Consider the following 20852-nt stretch of genomic DNA (forward strand, 5'->3'; position numbering starts at 1 on the left):
GAGCAAGGAAGCAGAGCAAGGAAGATAGCCCTCATCTCCAGAAGATTAATGGGGAGAAGGGCTTTCTGAGCGTTCCAGCGACCCTGTGCCGTATTCTGAAGGAAAACCGCCCCCCAACTGAGGAGACTGGCGTCGGTGGTTATTACCTGCCACAGGAGAGGAAGAAAAGACCTCCCACGCAGGACTGAGGCGGATAGCGTCCACCAGGTCAGGGATTGCCTCACCTTGAGAGGCAGAAGAATAGGTCAGTCCACGGAGACAGTTCTCTTGTCCCAGACCGACAAGGAGAGCTGAAGAGGATGAGTGTGGAACTCGGCGAAAGGCACGGCATCCATGGATGCAATCATCTTCCCCAGGACGCTCATGCAGGACCGTAGGGGGAGAGGAACTGGTCGCTTTAGAGAGTGGATTCCCTGGCAGAAAGAAGAGAACTTGTCTTTTGGAAGGAAAACACGAGCGTGGGTCATGTCAAACTCCATGCGCAGGAACAGCAGGCGCTGAGTTGGGATCAAAGAGGATTTCGCTCTGTTGACTATCCAGCCGAGACGGACCAGAGTGTCCTGAAGACTCTGATCGTAGTCTCGACGGGACGGCCCATTGATTAATAGGTCGTCCAGGTAAGGTAAGGGATTATGAGGATCCCCCAGGAGCAAAGAATGGCCATGATCGCTGCCATGACCTTGGTGAAACATCCTGGGGGCAGACGTCAGGCCGAAAGGAAGGGCCACGAACTGATAATGATTGACCTAGATCGCGAACCAAAGGAATCTATAATGCTGCACACAAACAGAATGCCTCAGCCAGCGCGTTAAATGCCGCTGACAGTGGCATTTAACAGCTTAACAGCTTGGCTCGACCCACGGCAGTTAAAGGCACATGATGACTGATTAAATAAGCCATCATCTGCCCAGAAAGATGCTGGCTTGACGTGCAAGCCCACACCAAAGGCAGGGACATGACATATGACAAATAGGTCATATGTCGTTAAGAGGTTAATAAAGATGCTATGAATTGTACCAACTTTGCTGGGTTCACATTCTTATTCTATACTTGCCTTTACCTGCAGTGATAGACATAAAAAACAAAACTGACACCTTTTTTTTTCGTCTTCACCTCTTGACAGTAACCAGCTACCTGGCATCAGCTTCTTGTTTATCATGGTGCCTAACGCTAAAAAGGACCCAAGAGCAAACAATGTAAATGAATCAGCCTGGTTTTGAGTTGGAATAAAGTTGGAAAACACCAAGGTTACTTACTGGTAGCCGGTTTTTCCGGAGCCCATGACAGCACACGAGAGAGGGGATCCGCCCAGTCAGGACCGGAAACCTACTGAAATAAAAGGGCGGTACCTCTCCATCGCTTCAGTTGGATTTCAGAGCATGAGAGGCCCCCTTGGTTAGTTCACATGGTAATCTACCACCACATTATAATAATAATAAAAAAACACCCAACTAAAAGTGCACACCAAAGGGTGAAAAAAGGGAGGGAATATACAGGTGCTGTCATGGGCTCCGGAAAAAACGGCTACCAGTAAGTAACCTTGGTGTTTTCCCGTCTCCCATGACAGCACACATGAGAGATTTTTGGAGAAAGGAACACCTTAGGGAGGGACCACCGCTTGCAGCACCCTTCTACCAAAGGTAAGGTCAGTAGAGGAAGATAAATTCAGTCGGTAGTGTTTAAAGAAGGTAGACGGTGAGGACCAGGCAGCGGCCTTACATATCTGATCAATCGATACCTCTGCTTTTTCAGCCCAGGAAGTAGCCACGGCCCTGGTGGAGTGAGCCTTGATGCCATCAGGGATCGGAACGCCACATGCAGCATAGGATAAGCTAATGGCCTCCCGAATCTATCTGGCAATAGTACTTTTGGACACCCCATGACCTTTCCTGCTACCCTGGAACGCTACAAATAGAGACTGATCTTTCCTCCACTGACTAGTTAAGGACATGTACTGTAACATAGATCTTCTTACATCAAGAGTGTGAAACCTCTCCTCGCCTGGATTTTTAGGATTTACACAAAATGAGGGTAAAACAATCTCCTGACTTCTATGAAATTTAAGAACTACTTTAGGTAGATAAGCTGGATCTGGTTTTAGCACCACCCTGTCATCATATATCTGAGTGTATGGAGGACAAACGGACAGGGCTTGTAAGTCACTCACTCTACGTGCGGATGTCAAAGCTACCAATAGCACTGTTTTTAGAGTGAGAAATTTTATCGATAACTCTTGCAAAGGCTCAAAGGGACTTTTAGTTAGAGCATCTAACACCAGATTTAAATCCCAGGGAGGAATTTTCTGAATTACAACAGGTCTAGACCTACTGCATGATTTAATGAAACGGGCTACCCACTTGTTGGAGGCTAGATTACAATGATATAAAGCTCCTAATGCTGACACCTGAACTTTAAGCGTATTAGTAGCCAATCCCAGCTGTAAGCCTGCTTGCAGAAACTCTAAAATAGCACCCACAGGAGCCTTGTCTGACAAAGGTTGTCCTAAAAACTCAAGAAACCTCTTCCATGTCCTACCATAAATTCTTGATGTAATCGGCTTCCTACTTCTCAACAGGGTGGAGATTAGCCCTGACGAGAATCCCTGTCGGCTTAGTAATGCCCTCTCAAATTCCAGGCTGCCAGATGGAAGCCCTTCACTTGAGAGTGGCATACTGGACCCTGGGTAAGCAGTTCCGGAACCTCCGGTAGGATCCATGGATCGGTTACCGACATTTGCCTTAGAAGAGAAAACCATGGTCTCTTCGGCTAAAATGGAGCAATCAGAATCACTCTTGCTTGCTCCATCCTGATCTTCCTTACCACTACCGGAATTAATGCTATTGGTGGAAACACGTAAGCGAGGCTGAATTCCCACGGTATTCGGAGGGCATCTACTGCAACCGGGTTCCCCCCGGGTCTAACGAGCAGAACCTCTCCACCTTCCTGTTGTGAAGCGTGGCAAACAAGTCTATTACCGGCTCGCCCAAGGCCTGCACTATTTGATGGAACACCCTGGGATTCAGCGACCATTCTCCCTGTCTTAGCTTTTTGCGACTTAAGTAGTCCGCCTTCGTGTTTTCGACCCCCTTTATGTGCAAAGCTGTAAGGGACAGAAGGTGAGATTCTGCTAACTGAAGAAGCACCGATGTTGCCCTCATGAGTGAAAGGGACCTTGTTCCCCCCTGATGATTGATATAGGCTACTACCTCGTAATTGTCGGACATTCACTCTGGTATGACGACCCTGAAGGATCGGAAGGAAATGTCTTACTGCCCTTTCTACAGCCCATAACTCTTTTATATTGGATGTGTGATGTTTTTCTGTATGGGACCAGGATCCTTGTATGGAAAGGGTCCCTAGATGTGCACCCCATCCTGTACCACTCGCGTCCGTTGTGATTACGTCTTCTATCGGAGTTAGCCACTGAACCCCCGAGCTCAAGTGATCCCTTACTGACCACCAGACTAGGGAATCTCTGACGCGTATCGAGAGGTGAATTTTTCCCTCCAAACGCCCTTCTAACAACCTTTGTGTTGACAGGACCTCCCACTGTAATTGCCTCAGGTGAAACTGTGCCCATTTTACAGCGGGAATACAGGATGTTAGTGACCCTAGCAGGGACATCGCCTTTCTTAGTGTCATTACAGGCTGATGTATCGCCAATTCCACAAGACTTTGTATTTTGGATATTTTGTTCTCCGGCAGGAGACAGAGTTGATGCGTGGAGTCCAGAACCAACCCCAGGAAGGACTGAACTTTCTCTGGTGTTAACCTCGATTTGGCGACATTTATTTCCCAACCTAGCACTGCTAGGGTCGTAGTCACTTCTTCTATTTGTGCAAGACAGTGATCCACTGATCTGCCTATTACAAGGAAGTCGTCTAGGTACGGAACGATGACTATGTCCCGGGAACGGAGGAAGGACATGACCTCTGACATTAATTTTGTAAATATTCTTGGCGCTACCGGTAGACCAAATGGAAGGGCATCGTACTGGTAGTGTTTGAGTTGTCCTTGAACAAACACTGCTACCCTCAGAAATTTTTGATAGTCCCGATGAATTGGGACATGGTAGTAAGCATTGTTTAAGTCTATAGCTGCCATGAAGCAGTCCAGGAAAAGCATCTTTATCGCTGAGCTTACCGACTCCATTTTGAAGGAGTAATTTATTACTGATCGATTGAGTTTTCTTAAATTGGCAATAGTCCTTAGTGAGCCATCTGGTTTTCGTATCAAAAAGAGAGGGGAATAAAACCCTTCTCCCTTTTCTTCCTTTGGAACCTCTACTAGGACCTTTTTTAGAACTAGCCCCAATACCTCTGTTTCCAGAGCTAGCTGTTCCTCTGGAAGTTTTCTGCGTGGTGTCAACACAAAAGTCTGTCGAGGTGGATGAATAAATTTTATTTTTAGTCCTTCGCTGACAACATTTAACGCCCAATGACTGGGGGAAATACTTAACCAGGCGTGAAGAAAGAAAGAGCCTTCCCCCTACTTCTGGCTTGGCGTCATTGGGAGGGCTTTTTTGTGGATGTGGAGGGGCCATTAAACATGTACCCAGATCCTTTTCTATCTCTATAGTACCAGTTCCTTATATCTCCAGGAGGGCGACCTCTATTGAATCTTCCTCTCCGAAAATAAGGCCTTCTGATATCCACTGGAAAGCGAGGAAAACCTTTTTTCTTGTCGCCTGCTTTTTCTAAAATGTCCTCCAGCTTTTGACCAAAGAGGAATTTACCGTCACACGGAATGGAACAGAGTCTATTTTTTGAGAGTAAGTCCCCTGGGCACCCCTTTAACCACAAGGCACGTCTTGCCGCGTTAGAGAATCCTGCTGCCCTAGCTGCTAGCCTTACAGAGTCTGCTGAGGAATCCGCTATAAAGTCTGCCGCCCCTTGTGCCATTGCCATATTGGCTAGGACCTCTTCTCTCGGCACTTTAGATTTCAGCTGATCCTCTATTTGTTGCAGCCAGACGATAAGGGAGCAGGCAACACATGTTCCAGCTATTGTCGGTTTTAGACCTCCTGCGGCTGCTTCCCAGGTATGTTTTAAAAAAGCATCCGCTTTTTTATCTAAAGGGTCTCTTAGGACGCCTGAATCATCCAAGGGTAGGGATGACCTTTTAGATGACCTAGCCACCGCACCATCAATTTTAGGGGCTCTATCCCATATTTCTGAATCCTTTTCCGCAAAAGGATATCGTCTCTTAGAAGCTGAGGGAAGACTACCAGACTTCTCAGGCTTCTTCCACTCTTTTTCTATAAGGGTCTTAACTTTAGCATTTACTGGGAAGGTACGCTTCCTCTTCTCCTCCAAACCGCCAAACATAACGTCCTCTACCGATCTGGACTCTTTCTCATCCTTAAGGCCCATTGTAGCCCTTACTGATTTTACCAGTTTATCTGTATTCTCAGTTAGGAAGCATGGTCGGCCCCCAACATCACTATCTGAAGAGGAACCAGAGAACACAGAAGAGGATGAACATGGAGATAGAGGTCCCTCTTGATATTCCTCGTCAGACTGACGGGTACCAGAATCCGAAATAGTCTCTAGGATCTTGCTACTTTTCTTTTTAAGAACGGATTTTAAGGACCCTTTAACCTCTGCCCTAATCATGGCCCTGAGGCTAGCGGCAAAGTCAGGGGATTCAGCCTGAATAGTTTTTTGAATGCAGTCCGCACAGAGGCTTTTCTGCCATTGGACTGCTAGCGGGGCTTTGCAGAAGGCACATTCTTTGTTCTTGGACTTGGCACTAGCCTTCCTCGGCGCCTGACAAGCAAGCAGAGAAATGTAGCCCATTACCACCAATGTGACATTCACGAAGATCACTCACCACCCGCTGACACTCAAGGGTACCGGATTTTGAGGCTGATCTGGAGTACGGATAACGTCCCTCCTAGAAGCTGAGGAGTCCTGCGACTTTCGATCCGGACGACTGCCGCTTCTCCTCCTAGTATGCTGGTGAGCAGACATGGCACCTGGTAAGATCTCTTGCTGCTGCTGCTGCTGTGGTGATGACTGATGTGAGCGCTGCTCCATACAATCCTCCATAGCGAAGCTCTGTAGATTGAGCGCTTTTCCTGTGGACTCACCCCTTTTTCAAGGGTGATCCACACTGCTCACCGCCTCATCCGGTAAAAACATTGCTCCTCCCCCACCTCTGCGCCCACCAGAAGGTCCATGAGAATCGGCAGCGTTGTGTATGGGCGCCGCCATCTTGGATCGGCGCACAGCAGTGACGTCACGCGGGCACGCCCATTCCCAGCGTGCCCTGCGCGCAACTCCTGCCGCGCACCCGCCAGGCCAGGGCTGAAGGCAGCAGCAGAGGGGGCAGAGAGCGGCGTGGCAGCCGAAGAGGAGCCACAGGACTCCGGACTGCGCTGCCTAACGCCCGCACGTGCGCAAAGGCCCCAGGACCTGTGAACGGCGCTTCCACAACCTGAAGGCCGGCATACAGGCATCCTGCCTGTTCTTCCAGTGCCGGGACAGGAGTGGGTGAGTCTTCAAAACCGCCGTGATTTCAGCACTAGGGTTCCCATCAGGACAGGAAGCCCAACAGAAGAAAGGGAGAGGTACCGCCTTTTTATTTCAGTAGGTTTCCTGTCCTGACTGGGCGGATCCCCTCTCTCATGTGTGCTGTCATAGGAGACGGGAAAAAAGTTAATTTCAGCTCTTTAATACAAAAAGTGAAACCCATATATTATAGAGAGTCATTACAGTGGGGGTGACTCATATAAGCCGAGAAAGACACTTTCAGCCTAAAAAGAAATGGGCTGAAAATCTCGGCTTATACTCGAGTATATACGGTAACTTTGTTCATATATTCCAATATGTGATCATAGTGCCAAGAGTGGACACTCCTGAGACCAGCATGTGCTCAGTCCCCAGTCATCAGAAAACCTTATCTCGCACTTCTTTACATGATGTTCATTAATAAGCAGAGAGTACTGAGCACGAGATATTCTGGGTTCACACGACTTGTGAGCAAAAATTCAACACAAAAGCAAGCATGACAGTGTGCAAGTTGTTAAGACAGAATCAGAAGATGCCAGGGAGGATTTTCAGTGACATCGCGATTGTGGTGATCCAGTTGTTGCCATGGCAACCTAAAGCCAAGTAATGGCCTTGGAATCAACCACAGTGGCCTTTTAGACACAATTATGGCAGGGCCTAACAGTTCTCTTGTAAGTGTAAAACTGACAGTCTAATAACGTGCAATACAGAAGTATTACAAGGTTTCAAGTCAAGTGATCCAAAAAAAAAAAAAAAGCCAACAAAATTAGTAAAATTAAAAAAAACTACAAATATTAACATTTTGTGAACACCAAAAAGGCTGGTTTTATGCAAAAAGAGTAAACAAAAAGTACACAATTGAAGGCGCTGCTTATAGATCTACGTAAGCTATAAAAACCAGTTATGTTATTAAAACCCTGTTTGGCGAAAACCGAAAAATAAAAAACATGGCAAAATGTAGCCTTATCATGCAGACATACAAAAAAACCAAAACGCAATAAGCAGTAACCAAAAAGGTCACATGTAAAAAAAAAAAAAAAAAAAAAAACCTTTATTATGGCTCTATAGATAGGAGACAAAAAAAAAGCAAAAAAACAAAAAACCTATAAACAACTCATGCATGTTCGATTTAAAATAACTATGGCATACTCACCTTCCAGCATCCCTGAGGATCTAGCTGCAGTGATCTTCTGAATTGAGCAGATATCGCTTCTAGAGCCGACAGACATCCGGAGAAGCCTGCACTAGAGCTGCTGGGGCGCCAGAAGGCGAGTACACCTTCGTTTATTATTTAAAAACCATCTATACCTCTTTAAAAAAAAACCCCACACAAAATAAAAAAAAATTCCATTGTCAGAGAACCCCATTAATTTAATTAGTACCTATTTTTACTCAACTTACTAATAAGGTTTTTGTTTTGAAGAAGATGAGGGCACATATAACCTACACTAGAGACTCTGCGTTGAGAACCTTGGTCTTAGATTATGGGTACAAGTATGTTTGGTGTAAAGAACATGTCTGATTTGGTAAATTACAATTAAATTTTTAATTAATTATAATCAGCAAATTACCATTGATTGCCACAAATCTGGTCCACCGATCACAGCCAATAAGTGCATGATAATTATGAAGATCTGCACTTCAGTCACATCAATTCTGATTACATGCAAGAAGTCAAAAAGACAAAGCAAATGATTAGAACATATTTCATTCTAGGTAAGTTGATCTTTGCTTAAATAGTGAATACTGCTATAAAAACAGACTTTCATCGAATGATAAAGTGGAATTACATAGAAGGTGCAGTATGAGCAGGCAGGTCACAATTGCAGTCATATGATGCTGGAGCGGATTGCAGTTGGTAGAGCCAAAAGATTGTGACTGCTATATATTGTAGTACACGTGCTACACACATTCCAATTGCTAACAAAGGGGACAATAAAAAATGGTCCTTTAATATTATCCTACCATTTTGCTGCTGTAGAATCATTACGCAAAAAGCAATAGTGCAGACTAATCTGCACCATATAACACCCTCTGGGAAAACGAGTACTATCAGCTATGGAGAGCTACCAATATTAAAACTTAACCTTTAATGGAGATAACCTAAAATATAAGAACCCAACAAACAAACACATATACATATATATATACAAAAAGTGCCCAAAATAACCAGTGCTCAAAATATAAAAGAATGGAACGGTCTCACCATTCAGAACGGACACTTGGATCTTTCTCAGCCAATGGGGCTATGATGAATAATGGTCCAGGGGAGAAAGACGACGGGCTAGGGCATAAGTCCTGTCTACCCTGTAAACCCTGTGTAGCTCCTGTCCTTACAAGGACAGGCCCCAAGTGGACCCTGCTATGGACAACCACCAGATGAATGGGTGTAGGTAAATGAATTTCCTCTTCTCCCTACGGGTTTCATCACCGATGTAGGAGACTCATCAGGGGAGTTTGAAAAAATATATATGTATGTGCCACAGGGCACAAGAGTCCATGCAAAAGACAAAGAAGAGAGAGTCCGTTTTTTCAGAATGGGTCCCGCAGTGGCTGGGTACCCATAGGCAAGGTATGGCTGTCTGTGTTTGCAGTCAATAATGTGTCCTCACTCTAACCCCTACAAGAACATCCTTTTATAACAATACTGGTTACCTCCCCTCATATCTAAGTCACCTGTAGTGGGCTAATGTGGCCCAGATCACCATTTGTCAATACTCACTCGTACACGGCGTGCAGCGGTGTGTGTACCGGATGTGCGGCCGCCATGTTGCGCACGTAACTTCCGCACATGCGCCAAAGAGGTGCGTTCCAAACTGGAACGCATAGTCGCCATATTGTGGGCGTCACATAAGCGACGCCAACTGGACGTACACGGCGTGCAGCGGTGTGTGTGCCGGATGTACGGCCGCCATGTTGCGCACGTAACTTCCGCACATGCGCCAGAGAAGTGCGTTCCAAACTGGAACGCATAGTCGCCGTATTAGGGGCGTCGCAAGAGCGACGCCAACTAGATATAACATAGTCACTAGTATCCTGTGGGCGTCACAGTAGTTATCATGTGGGTGTCACAATAGGGACGTCCCACGGGAGGCGTAGCTGAATATGTACCGTAGCGACGCCACGATGACATGTGTAGTGTACGCTACATGCCATGTGGGCGTAACGATAGTCGTCCTGTGGGCGTCACAGTAGGGACGCACCACAGGATATACACCCCGCAACGGCGCCAAGATAACATGCGTAATACAACTGTGCATAAATAAACGCCCCACACCGTGGAACGCACAGAAGTCGCATAGATATGGGCGTAACACTAAGAACGCTACAGCGGTGTAATGGCAACCATAGCCTGCCAGGTGAGTGTAACCCACACCGTGGGACTTATATATGACAATGCGGGGGAGATGTAGTTGTTTGTATATAGGGGGGGGGGGGGCACTACTTGATAGTCATGCTAATACCACCCAAAATAAGTAGTCAAGTTGCAAACCCAAAACAGTATATAAATATATAGGGCAGCCTATTAAGTAAAAAAAACACACAAAATAAGTGAGGAAACAACATAACTGGATAAAAGTTGGACTCACAAAATGGTGAGGTTGCACCCCTTATTCATAGTGCGATACATCAAAATAGGTGAAGCACTAAACTCGGAGACGCGGAGGAGCTACACAGGATTTACAGGGTAGACAGGACTTATGCCCTAGCCCGTCGTCTTTCTCCCCTGGACCATTATTCATCATAGCCCCATTGGCTGAGAAAGATCCAAGTGTCCGTTCTGAATGGTGAGACCGTTCCATTCTTTTATATTTTGAGCACTGGTTATTTTGGGCACTTTTTGTATATATATATGTATATGTGTTTGTTTGTTGGGTTCTTATATTTTAGGTTATCTCCATTAAAGGTTAAGTTTTAATATTGGTAGCTCTCCATAGCTGATAGTACTGTAGAATCATTACCAATGCTTCGCATCGGTTTCTATTAATTCCTGTAATATAAAATTTGCATTATATATAGTCAAGGCCTCTAACAAATGTAATTGTCGTTTGGCACTCAAACATATTTTAAATTGTCATAAGGGTGTATCTGTAAATCAGCTGCAATCTCATCTGAAAAGGTCACAGGCCTATGTACACTATCTCACAAAAGTGAGTACACCCTCACATTTTTGTAAATATTCTGTTACATCTTTTCATGGGAAACCACTGAAAATATGACACATATATGAAACAATGTAAAGTAGTCAGTGTACAGCTTGTATAACAGTGTACATTTGGGTGTCCATTAATGTCTAAACCGATGGAAACAAAAGTGACTACACCTCTAAGTGAAAATGGCCAAATTGTGCTGAAAGTGCCAATATTTTGTGCAGCCACCATTATTTTCAAGCACTGCCTTAATGTTCTTGGGCATGGAGTTCACTAGTGCTTCACAGGTTGCCACTGGAATCATCTTTCACTCCTCCTTGAAGACATCACGGAGCTGGTGGATGTTAGAGATCTTGCGCTCCTCCACCTACCATTTGAGGATGCCCCACAGATGCTCAATAGGGTTTAAGTCGTGAGTCACATTTGGCCAGCTTCTTTAGCAAGGCAATGATAGTCTTGGAGGTGTGTTTGGGGTCATTATGTTGGAATAGTGCGGCCCAGTTTCCGAAGGGAGGGGATCATGCTTTGCTTTAGTATGTCACTGTACATGTTTGCATTCATGATTCCCTTAACGAACTGTAGCTCCTTATGGCTGGCAGTACTCATGCAGCCCCAAATCATGACATTCCCACCACCATGCTTGACTGTAGGCACAGCACACTTGTCTTTGTACTCCTCACCTGGTTGCCGCTGCACAAATTTGACAGTCTAAACCAAATAAGTTTATCTTGATCCCATCAAACCACAGGATATGGTTTCAATAATCCATGTCCTTATGTTTGCTTGTCTTCAGTACAGTGTTTGCGAGCTTTCTTGTGCATCATCTTTAGAAGAATCTTCCTTCTGGTTTGACAGTTATGCAGGCTAATTTGATGCAGTGTATGGTTTGAGCATTGACAGCCTCAACCCCTGTAACTTCTGCAGCAATGCTGGCAACACTTGTATGTTTATTTTGAAGAGACAATCTCTGGATAGGACACCGAGCAGGTCATGCACTCAACGTCTTTAATCGACCATGGCAAGGCGAGTTCTGAGTGTAGCCTGTCTTGTTAAACCGCTATGTCACCATGATGCAGCTCAATTTCAGGGTGTTGGCAATTTTCTTATAACTTAGGCCATCTTTCTGTATAGCATTATATCTATTATTTTCTTTTTTTTTAATTCGCAGAGGTTTTTTTTGCCATGAAATGCCATTATGAAGTTCAAGTGAAGAGTGTGAGCGCGATAACACCACATTTACCACACCTGCTACAATCTATGAGGAAACAGGGGAGATATGTTGTGCTTATATTGTACAATCCATAATTAACCAATATAATAAAACTTACAAAAATGTGAGGGATGTATTCACTTTTGTGATATACTGTACCTTATATGCTCTATATTTGCACCTTAGACAATCTTCAGGGGATAGTAGATCTTGGAATTGTACGGACTTTACAGCAGCAAAATAGAGGAAAATTTACACTCGCGTTACTATATCAGGATCCATTGCTTCTTTAGTGGTTAATGTAACAATGACTTCTTATTCTCAACTTGTGATCTACTATATAATTGTCTAAGGGTCACTTCCGTCTTTCTGTCTGTCCTTCTGTCTGTCACGGATATTCATTGGTCGCGGCCTCTGTCTGTCATGGAAATCCAAGTCGCTGATTGGTTGCGGCAAAACAGCCACGACCAATCAGCGACTGGCACAGTCCAGCGGTAAAATGGCCGCTCCTTCCTCCCCGCAGTCAGTGCCCGCTCCATACTCCCCCCTCCAGTCAGCCCTCACACAGGGTTAATGGCAGCGTTAATGGACCGCGTTATGCCGCGGTGTAACGCACTTCATTAACGCAGCTATTAACCCTGTGTGACCAACTTTTTACTATTGATGATGCGTATGCAGCATCAATAGTAAAAAGATCTAATGTTACAAATAATAATAATAATAAAAAAAAGGTTATTCTCACCCTCCGACGTGTGCGCTGTCCTCGGTAGTGCAAGCGGCAGGCTCTGGTGCCAAGGATGCTATGCGAGAAGGACATTCCATGACGTCACGGTCATGTGACCGCAACGTCATCACAAGTCCTGCGCTCATACCAACCCTGGGACTGGAAGCTGCCACGTGCACCGCACACAGGTGCCAGGACTACAAGGGGCCCCTCGGAAGGTGAGTATATGTTTATTTTTTATTCTAAGTCTTTTTTAACCTGTTACATACGTGGCTGGGCAATATACTACGTGACTGGGCAATATACTAAGTGACTGGGCAATATATTACTTGACTGGGCAATATACTACGTGGCTGGGCAATATACCATGTCACTGGGCAATATACTACGTGGGCATGCATATTCTAGAATACCCGATGCGTTAGAATCGGGCCACCATCTAGTAGCTATATAACACTGAAGTGTTACCTTCATTCTGGTAGTAAGAATCTCTCTTGATATGTTATGTATAACGTAATGGAGGACCATCCCAACCCAATAGCCTTCTAGGAGAGTGTGTGTGTGTGTGTGTGTGTGTGTGTGTGTGTGTGTGTGTGTGTGTGTGTGTGTGTGTGTGTGTGTGTGTGTGTGTGTGTGTGTGTGTGTATATATATATATATATATATATATATATATATATATATATATATATATGTGTATATATATATGTATGTATATATATATATATATATATATATATATATATATATATATATATATGTATGTATGTATGTATGTATGTATGTATGTATGTATGTATGTATGTATGTATGTATGTATGTATGTATGTATGTATGTATATATATATATATATATATATATATATATATATATATATATATATATATATAGTCCCATCATTGATTTTTTTTGGTTTTGGAAAGAGAATCAGACAGGGCCAAAAAAGGAGGATAAGGCACATTGAAGACAATTTCAAAGCTGATTTCATGAAGTTTTCGCAGGAAAATATGAGGGTGGTGTATTACTCTAAAAACAAGACGTGGTTGGAAAGTTTTGATGGAGTTCCAGTCTTCACCTGACTAGGTTACCTTTTCTTAATCCTAGATTCAAAAATGACAATTTTTTTTGTAACAGCTTACATGTGCCAAAGTTAACAATCCCAATATGACTGGGTTATAACTTCAACAACAAGAAAAACAGGTAACTCATGAGCGATTTTAGAGGAGCGTTTCAAGAACATTTTTTTTGTTTATTGTGCTACCAAGTGTGCTTAATAATAATAATTTAAAAGAAAAGCAAGAGCTAAAGTCTACTTGCCCACTGCTGCTGCCCCGGTCTTTGTTGATAGTCTGCAGCAACTATGTCACACCTGCAGCCAATCACTGGGCTGAGTATCATATACAGTATTCACTATTACTACGGAGATGTCTCAAGTTTTAGGCAATTAACTTTGCCAAATGTGGGAGGAAGTCCACAAAATTAGTGCACATTTGAAAGACATGTACAAGTCTAAATATAGCGTGGAGCAATGATTGCCCATTTGCCCTTTAATATGCTCCTAATATTTAAAGGGGTCATCTCAAACATATAAAACTACAGCATAGGTGATAAATGATCACAAGAACTGATGTTTAAGTCTCCTGTATATATGAAATGTTACAAAGCATGTGTGACTACTACTACATAAACTTCCAATATCAGTAATATATAGTTATTAAAGGAGAGCGCACACATGCTCTAAGGGTGCTTCATTCACACAGAGGACTTTGGGGTCCACAGCAGTCGGGCAGCCAGCAATCACACATTTATCATATATCCTATGGTTAGGGGATCATTATTACTCATAGGTGTAACATTCACAATGGCCAAATTGTAGAAATTTCCAAACAATTTGTCAATGAATCTACTATATAATTGTCTAAGGGTCACTTCCGTCTGTCCTTCTGTCTGTCTGTCACGGATATTCATTGGCAACTGACTGTCATGGAAATCCAAGTCGCTGATTGGTCGCGACAAAACAGCCACGACCAATCAGCGACGGGCACAGTCCGGAAGAAAATGGCCGCTCCTTACTCCCCGCAGTCAGTGCCCGGCGCCCGCATACTCCCCTCCAGTCACCGCTCACACAGGGTTAATGCCGGCGGTAATGGACCGCGTTATGCCGCAGGTAACTCACTTCGTAACCGCTGCTATTAACCCTGTGTGTCCCCAACTTTTTACTATTGATGCTGCCTATGCGGCATCAATAGTAAAAAAATGTAACGTTAAAAATAATAATAAAAAAAACTTGCTGGCGGCAGCTGTGCGCGTATCGCCGGAGCTTCGCTGGATCCCAGGGGTGAGTATATAACCATTTTTAATTTTAATTATTTTTTTTAACAGGGATATGGTGCCCACACTGCTGTATATTACGTGGGCTGTGTTAGATACCGCGTGGCTGCTATATACTACATAGGCAGTGTTATATACTATGTGGGCAGTGCTATATACTACGTGGCCACTGTTATATACTGCGTGGAACACACAAAACCCAGAAGAACACAGTCATAAGTCCAAATATACAAAATATATAAACTTTATTAAATACTAACTGATCGGTATACAGTAAAAGGAGGGAAACCCACCCATGTCATCAACAGCACATACCGAACGGACAAGCCCTAATGCACTATACCCCATAATATAAATATCAAAGCCAGGTAAATATACAGCATATATCAGAACATCATAGCCATATCTTGGCAATTAGTAACAATATTCTAGTCCATACATACCGGTAGTAAATGATTGGTGTACACGTGCAATCAAGACCCGTCCCCCCCAACGCGCGTTTCGGCAAGGTGCCTTTCTCAAGGGGTAACTGGTGTGTAGATACGGTGACCTATATACTCACAAACCCGGAAGTACAACAGTACCTGTAATTACCGGCAGCTGTCCCGCATGGCCGTCTCACCCGGAAGCACAGGGGCCCCATGTGATCACGGGCAGCGGCACCGCGGTGACAGGAGCCGGAAGAAGCATGTGTACTGTGGGAGTGAAGCCGCCAAGCCGCAATCTTGGTAGAGATAGAGGGCGGACATGCGCACATGGATCCCCGCAGAAGGAATAAAGGGAAAACTGCCAATGCCGACCGCGCGTGCGCAAACAGCCAACTGCGGCCATATTATTGGAGACTAATAGTCGCCACTGAGGAGGAATTACGGCGGCCATAATAATGGAGACAAATACAGAATATCGCATGCGCAAATGACCAACCACGGCCATATTGTCAGAGATTAATAATCGCCACTGCAAAGACCCCATAGCGGCCATAATAATAGGGACAAATCTAAAATAACATATATATATATGTATATAAAGAGGAGGTGAGGATGCAGAGTAGATATAAACATGGCCACCCTACAAAATAGCGGATTGACCAAGGAATGCATAAACAGTAACAAAAACCAATATCCACCATTAGTATCAATAAAGTATCACTCGTGGATAATATATATATATAGACGTTAGTAAGTGTGCTACATATGTATATACCTCTCCTATACATCCTCATCCCACTCCATGCATGGATACAAAAAATGCACATATGTTAACAGGAAAACAGTATAATGTATACACCATATCAATACTCATAATATAGCAACTATCCCATATATATACACACTAAAGTGTCCAATCTTCGCATGGCCACCATCTGAAATGGTAAGCAGTGCTGTAAACTATGACATATAGCACAAGGCAGTATCTTCATCTCCCTATATGTCATAATAAGATGTCCATTATATCCTCTCCAAAAGCTCCGAATAAAAGTCCATGTAGATGATACGCTTCACTTTCCAACCACAGAAGTCACCAAATGTTTACTGTCGTAGTCCGTAATACTAAAAAGGAATAAAAACAATTAAAATAAAATAAAAACACACACGTATGCGGATGACGTACACAGGGAGGAAAAACAGCAGGCGGTGGACTACAGAAAGGGGGCAAAAGACAGGTTCTCATTGAGTCCGTCAGGATAAACGGTTTGAAGACGCCAAATCCATTGCGTCTCCAATTTCGCTAGTCTCTTAGCCAGCTGACCGCCCCTAATATTAATATGTAAGGCTTCAATGCCTCTCACCCTCAATAATGCCGCGTTACACTCATGATGTTCCCAAAAATGTCTCGGTATAGTCTTTAATGTAGATCCGTCCATGTGGCCAGAGGCCGCCTGTATCCCCAACACATGCTCTCTAATGCGGATTTTTAGTTGGCGGGTGCCCCAACATTGAAAGGAGTGTCTCTTTTTCTAACTCAAAGGGCACTAAATCCTTCCACATTAGACAGCATATTACTTGTACTACGAGGTATGTAGTCTATTATGCCACGTGCCCATGCGGGTTAATATATGTTGGCCTTACCACCCGCCAACTAAAAATCCGCATTAGATTAGGGAACATCATGAGTGTAACGCGGCATTATTGAGGGTGAGAGGCATTGAAGCCTTACATATTAATATTAGGGGCGGTCAGCTGGCTAAGAGACTAGCGAAATTGGAGACGCAATGGATTTGGCGTCTTCAAACCGTTTATCCTGACGGACTCAATGAGAACCTGTCTTTTGCCCCCTTTCTGTAGTCCACCGCCTGCTGTTTTTCCTCCCTGTGTACGTCATCCGCATACGTGTGTGTTTTTATTTTATTTTAATTGTTTTTATTCCTTTTTAGTATTACGGACTACGACAGTAAACATTTGGTGACTTCTGTGGTTGGAAAGTGAAGCGTATCATCTACATGGACTTTTATTCGGAGCTTTTGGAGAGGATATAATGGACATCTTATTATGACATATAGGGAGATGAAGATACTGCCTTGTGCTATATGTCATAGTTTACAGCACTGCTTACCATTTCAGATGGTGGCCATGCGAAGATTGGACACTTTAGTGTGTATATATATGGGATAGTTGCTATATTATGAGTATTGATATGGTGTATACATTATACTGTTTTCCTGTTAACATATGTGCATTTTTTGTATCCATGCATGGAGTGGGATGAGGATGTATAGGAGAGGTATATACATATGTAGCACACTTACTAACGTCTATATATATATATATTATCCACGAGTGATACTTTATTGATACTAATGGTGGATATTGGTTTTTGTTACTGTTTATGCATTCCTTGGTCAATCCGCTATTTTGTAGGGTGGCCATGTTTATATCTACTCTGCATCCTCACCTCCTCTTTATATACATATATATATATGTTATTTTAGATTTGTCCCTATTATTATGGCCGCTATGGGGTCTTTGCAGTGGCGATTATTAATCTCTGACAATATGGCCGTGGTTGGTCATTTGCGCATGCGATATTCTGTATTTGTCTCCATTATTATGGCCGCCGTAATTCCTCCTCAGTGGCGACTATTAGTCTCCAATAATATGGCCGCAGTTGGCTGTTTGCGCACGCGCGGTCGGCATTGGCAGTTTCCCCTTTATTCCTTCTGCGGGGATCCATGTGCGCATGTCCGCCCTCTATCTCTACCAAGATGGCGGCTTGGCGGCTTCACTCCCACAGTACACATGCTTCTTCCGGCTCCTGTCACCGCGGTGCCGCTGCCCGTGATCACATGGGGCCCCTGTGCTTCCGGGTGAGACGGCCATGCGGGACAGCTGCCGGTAATTACAGGTACTGTTGTACTTCCGGGTTTGTGAGTATATAGGTCACCGTATCTACACACCAGTTACCCCTTGAGAAAGGCACCTTGCCGAAACGCGCGTTGGGGGGGACGGGTCTTGATTGCACGTGTACACCAATCATTTACTACCGGTATGTATGGACTAGAATATTGTTACTAATTGCCAAGATATGGCTATGATGTTCTGATATATGCTGTATATTTACCTGGCTTTGATATTTATATTATGGGGTATAGTGCATTAGGGCTTGTCCGTTCGGTATGTGCTGTTGATGACATGGGTGGGTTTCCCTCCTTTTACTGTATACCGATCAGTTAGTATTTAATAAAGTTTATATATTTTGTATATTTGGACTTATGACTGTGTTCTTCTGGGTTTTGTGTGTTTTACGTATATGCAGTTTGTCCAGGTGGTCCTAGTCAATCAGATATTCTTTGTTATTTGATTTATGATATATGTTTAGTGATTGGCATGCTCCCCACTAAGTATTTGCTATATACTGCGTGGGCAGTGTTATATACTACGTGGCTGCTATATACTGCGTTGGCAGTGTTATATACTACGTGGCTGCTATATACTGCGTGGGTTGTGCTATATACTACGTGGCCAGTGTTATATACTGAGTGGCTGCTATATGCTGCGTGGGCTGTGTTATATAGTACGTGGCTGTGTTATATACTGCGTGGCCACTGTTATACATTGCGTGGCCTGTATTAACGCATCGGGTATTCTACAATATGTACGTATATAGCAGCCACATAGTACATAGCACAAGCTATGTAGTATTTGTCTGCTATATACTACATGGCTCCTATTTACTGCGTGGCCTGTGCTATATACCATGTGGCTGCTATAGACATACATAAATACATATTCTAGAATACCCGATGCGTTCGAATCGGGCCACCATCTAGTAAGCTAATAAATTACAATGCAAGCTTACATTATTGAACGTGACATTCAGTAACTTACATGCCAAACCGCAGCATTCCTGAAACATAGGTTTGCCAATGAGCGCAGTAGAACATGAACATGCCAGCAAAGCAGCAGAAGAACATCCAGTCTGGGTGTGTGCCAAGCTGTACTGCAATACATGTTCCCAAAACCACGAATACTGTAAAAAAGAATACATATATTAACACATGCAAATATACAGGTATTCATAGTTACAGTACTAGTCAAAGTCTTCACCAAAGCAAATTCAGTAGCATATTTTGTGTAACATTTTATTTTTTTTCCCCAGAGTAAAAGTCAACTTGTCAAGATTTGTGTTTGCCAAGGAACAAAGGGATTAAATCTCCATACATGAAGCAACAGTAAACCATAAAACAGAAGTGATACAGAAAGTAACCAACCCACCCAACAGGTTCAACATAGAATATCTAAAATTATCTACCGCATACGTGCAACAAGAGACGAAGATGAATAAACACATACAGTGGCATGTAAAAGTCTATGCACGCCGGGTCAAAATTTCAAGGCCTAACGTTAAAGATGTCAAGATGACATTTTTTTTTATTTTACAAACGCAAAGTCATTTTTTACATTTTAAAAATGATAAAAGAAAAATGGGCTGATGCAAAATTTGGTACCCTGCAGGGTTACTACCTAGTAGCAGAAAATAGTTCCAAATAACAATAAGGATCCCAATAACACAGATAATAAAAAAAGACCCACCTACTATAAACACAACTTTATTAACAGAAATATTAATAAGGGGGGCTCTACAGCAGAGAAGTCAGACATATGGGTGGGTGGAGATATTGACCCTAGTTAAGATCTAGCCATTTCCCTACAATATCCCCACCCACACGTCTGACTTATCTCTGCTGTAGAGCCCTCCTTTTCAATATTTTTGTTTAAAAAATGGTGTATATAGTAGGTGGGTCTTTTTTATGGTTATAATAGTACCTAGTAGCAGCACTCACTTTTGCGTGTAGCACAGCTTGTAAACGCTTATTGTAGCCAAGTGTCCTTCAACTCATTTGAGCCATTTTCATCCATTCTTACTTCGAAAACTTCTAGTTCTGTGAGATTCTTGGGTCATCTTGCATGTTTTTCTATTTTGAGGTCTAACCACACATTTTCAATGATGTTCAGATCTGGGGACTGTGAGGGCCATTGTAAAACCTTCAGCTTGCTCTTTTTGAGGCAGTCTATTGTGGATTTTGATGTGTGTTTATGATCATTATCCATTTGTAGAAGCCATCAGACATCATTTTGATTTCCACTGTTCCATGTAACTGTCATTTCTCAATTACATTTTGAACTGAGAAAACGGCAACTGGAAAAAGGTTTGCCATCTTCTTATAGCCTTCTCCTGCTTTGTGGGACTCCACCATTTTTAGAATGCTAGGCAGCTGCTTAGAAGAACCCTTGGCTGCTGTTTTTTGGCACAAGGTTAGAGGTAGCTGGGTTTTTATAAAGCTGGGGAAATTGAAATCACCTGGCCTTTCCTAATGAAACCTCTGGCACAGTCCAACAGGCTTGCCATAACGGGCTGACACGGATATCACATGACTACCTTGGGTTGCCATGGCTGGCAACAATCGGCGATGATCGGAAGGGAAG

The 20852-nt window shown here is 43.5% G+C and overlaps 1 protein-coding gene across 1 annotated transcript in view; it reads right to left on the minus strand.

Moving 5' to 3' along the window:
* The window catches only part of LOC138669762 (choline/ethanolaminephosphotransferase 1), a 118288-nt gene that overhangs the window by 24343 nt on the left and 73093 nt on the right, over window positions 1-20852 (minus strand). The window contains exons 4-5 of the mRNA XM_069756490.1: window positions 19254-19395; window positions 8084-8168 (exon numbers count right to left, since the gene is read on the minus strand). Of these exons, the coding sequence (XP_069612591.1) occupies window positions 8084-8168; window positions 19254-19395 (227 nt within the window). The remainder of the gene's footprint in view (window positions 1-8083; window positions 8169-19253; window positions 19396-20852) is intronic.

Source organism: Ranitomeya imitator, chromosome 3, assembly GCF_032444005.1.
Source record: "Ranitomeya imitator isolate aRanImi1 chromosome 3, aRanImi1.pri, whole genome shotgun sequence".
Classification (NCBI taxonomy): domain Eukaryota; kingdom Metazoa; phylum Chordata; class Amphibia; order Anura; family Dendrobatidae; genus Ranitomeya; species Ranitomeya imitator.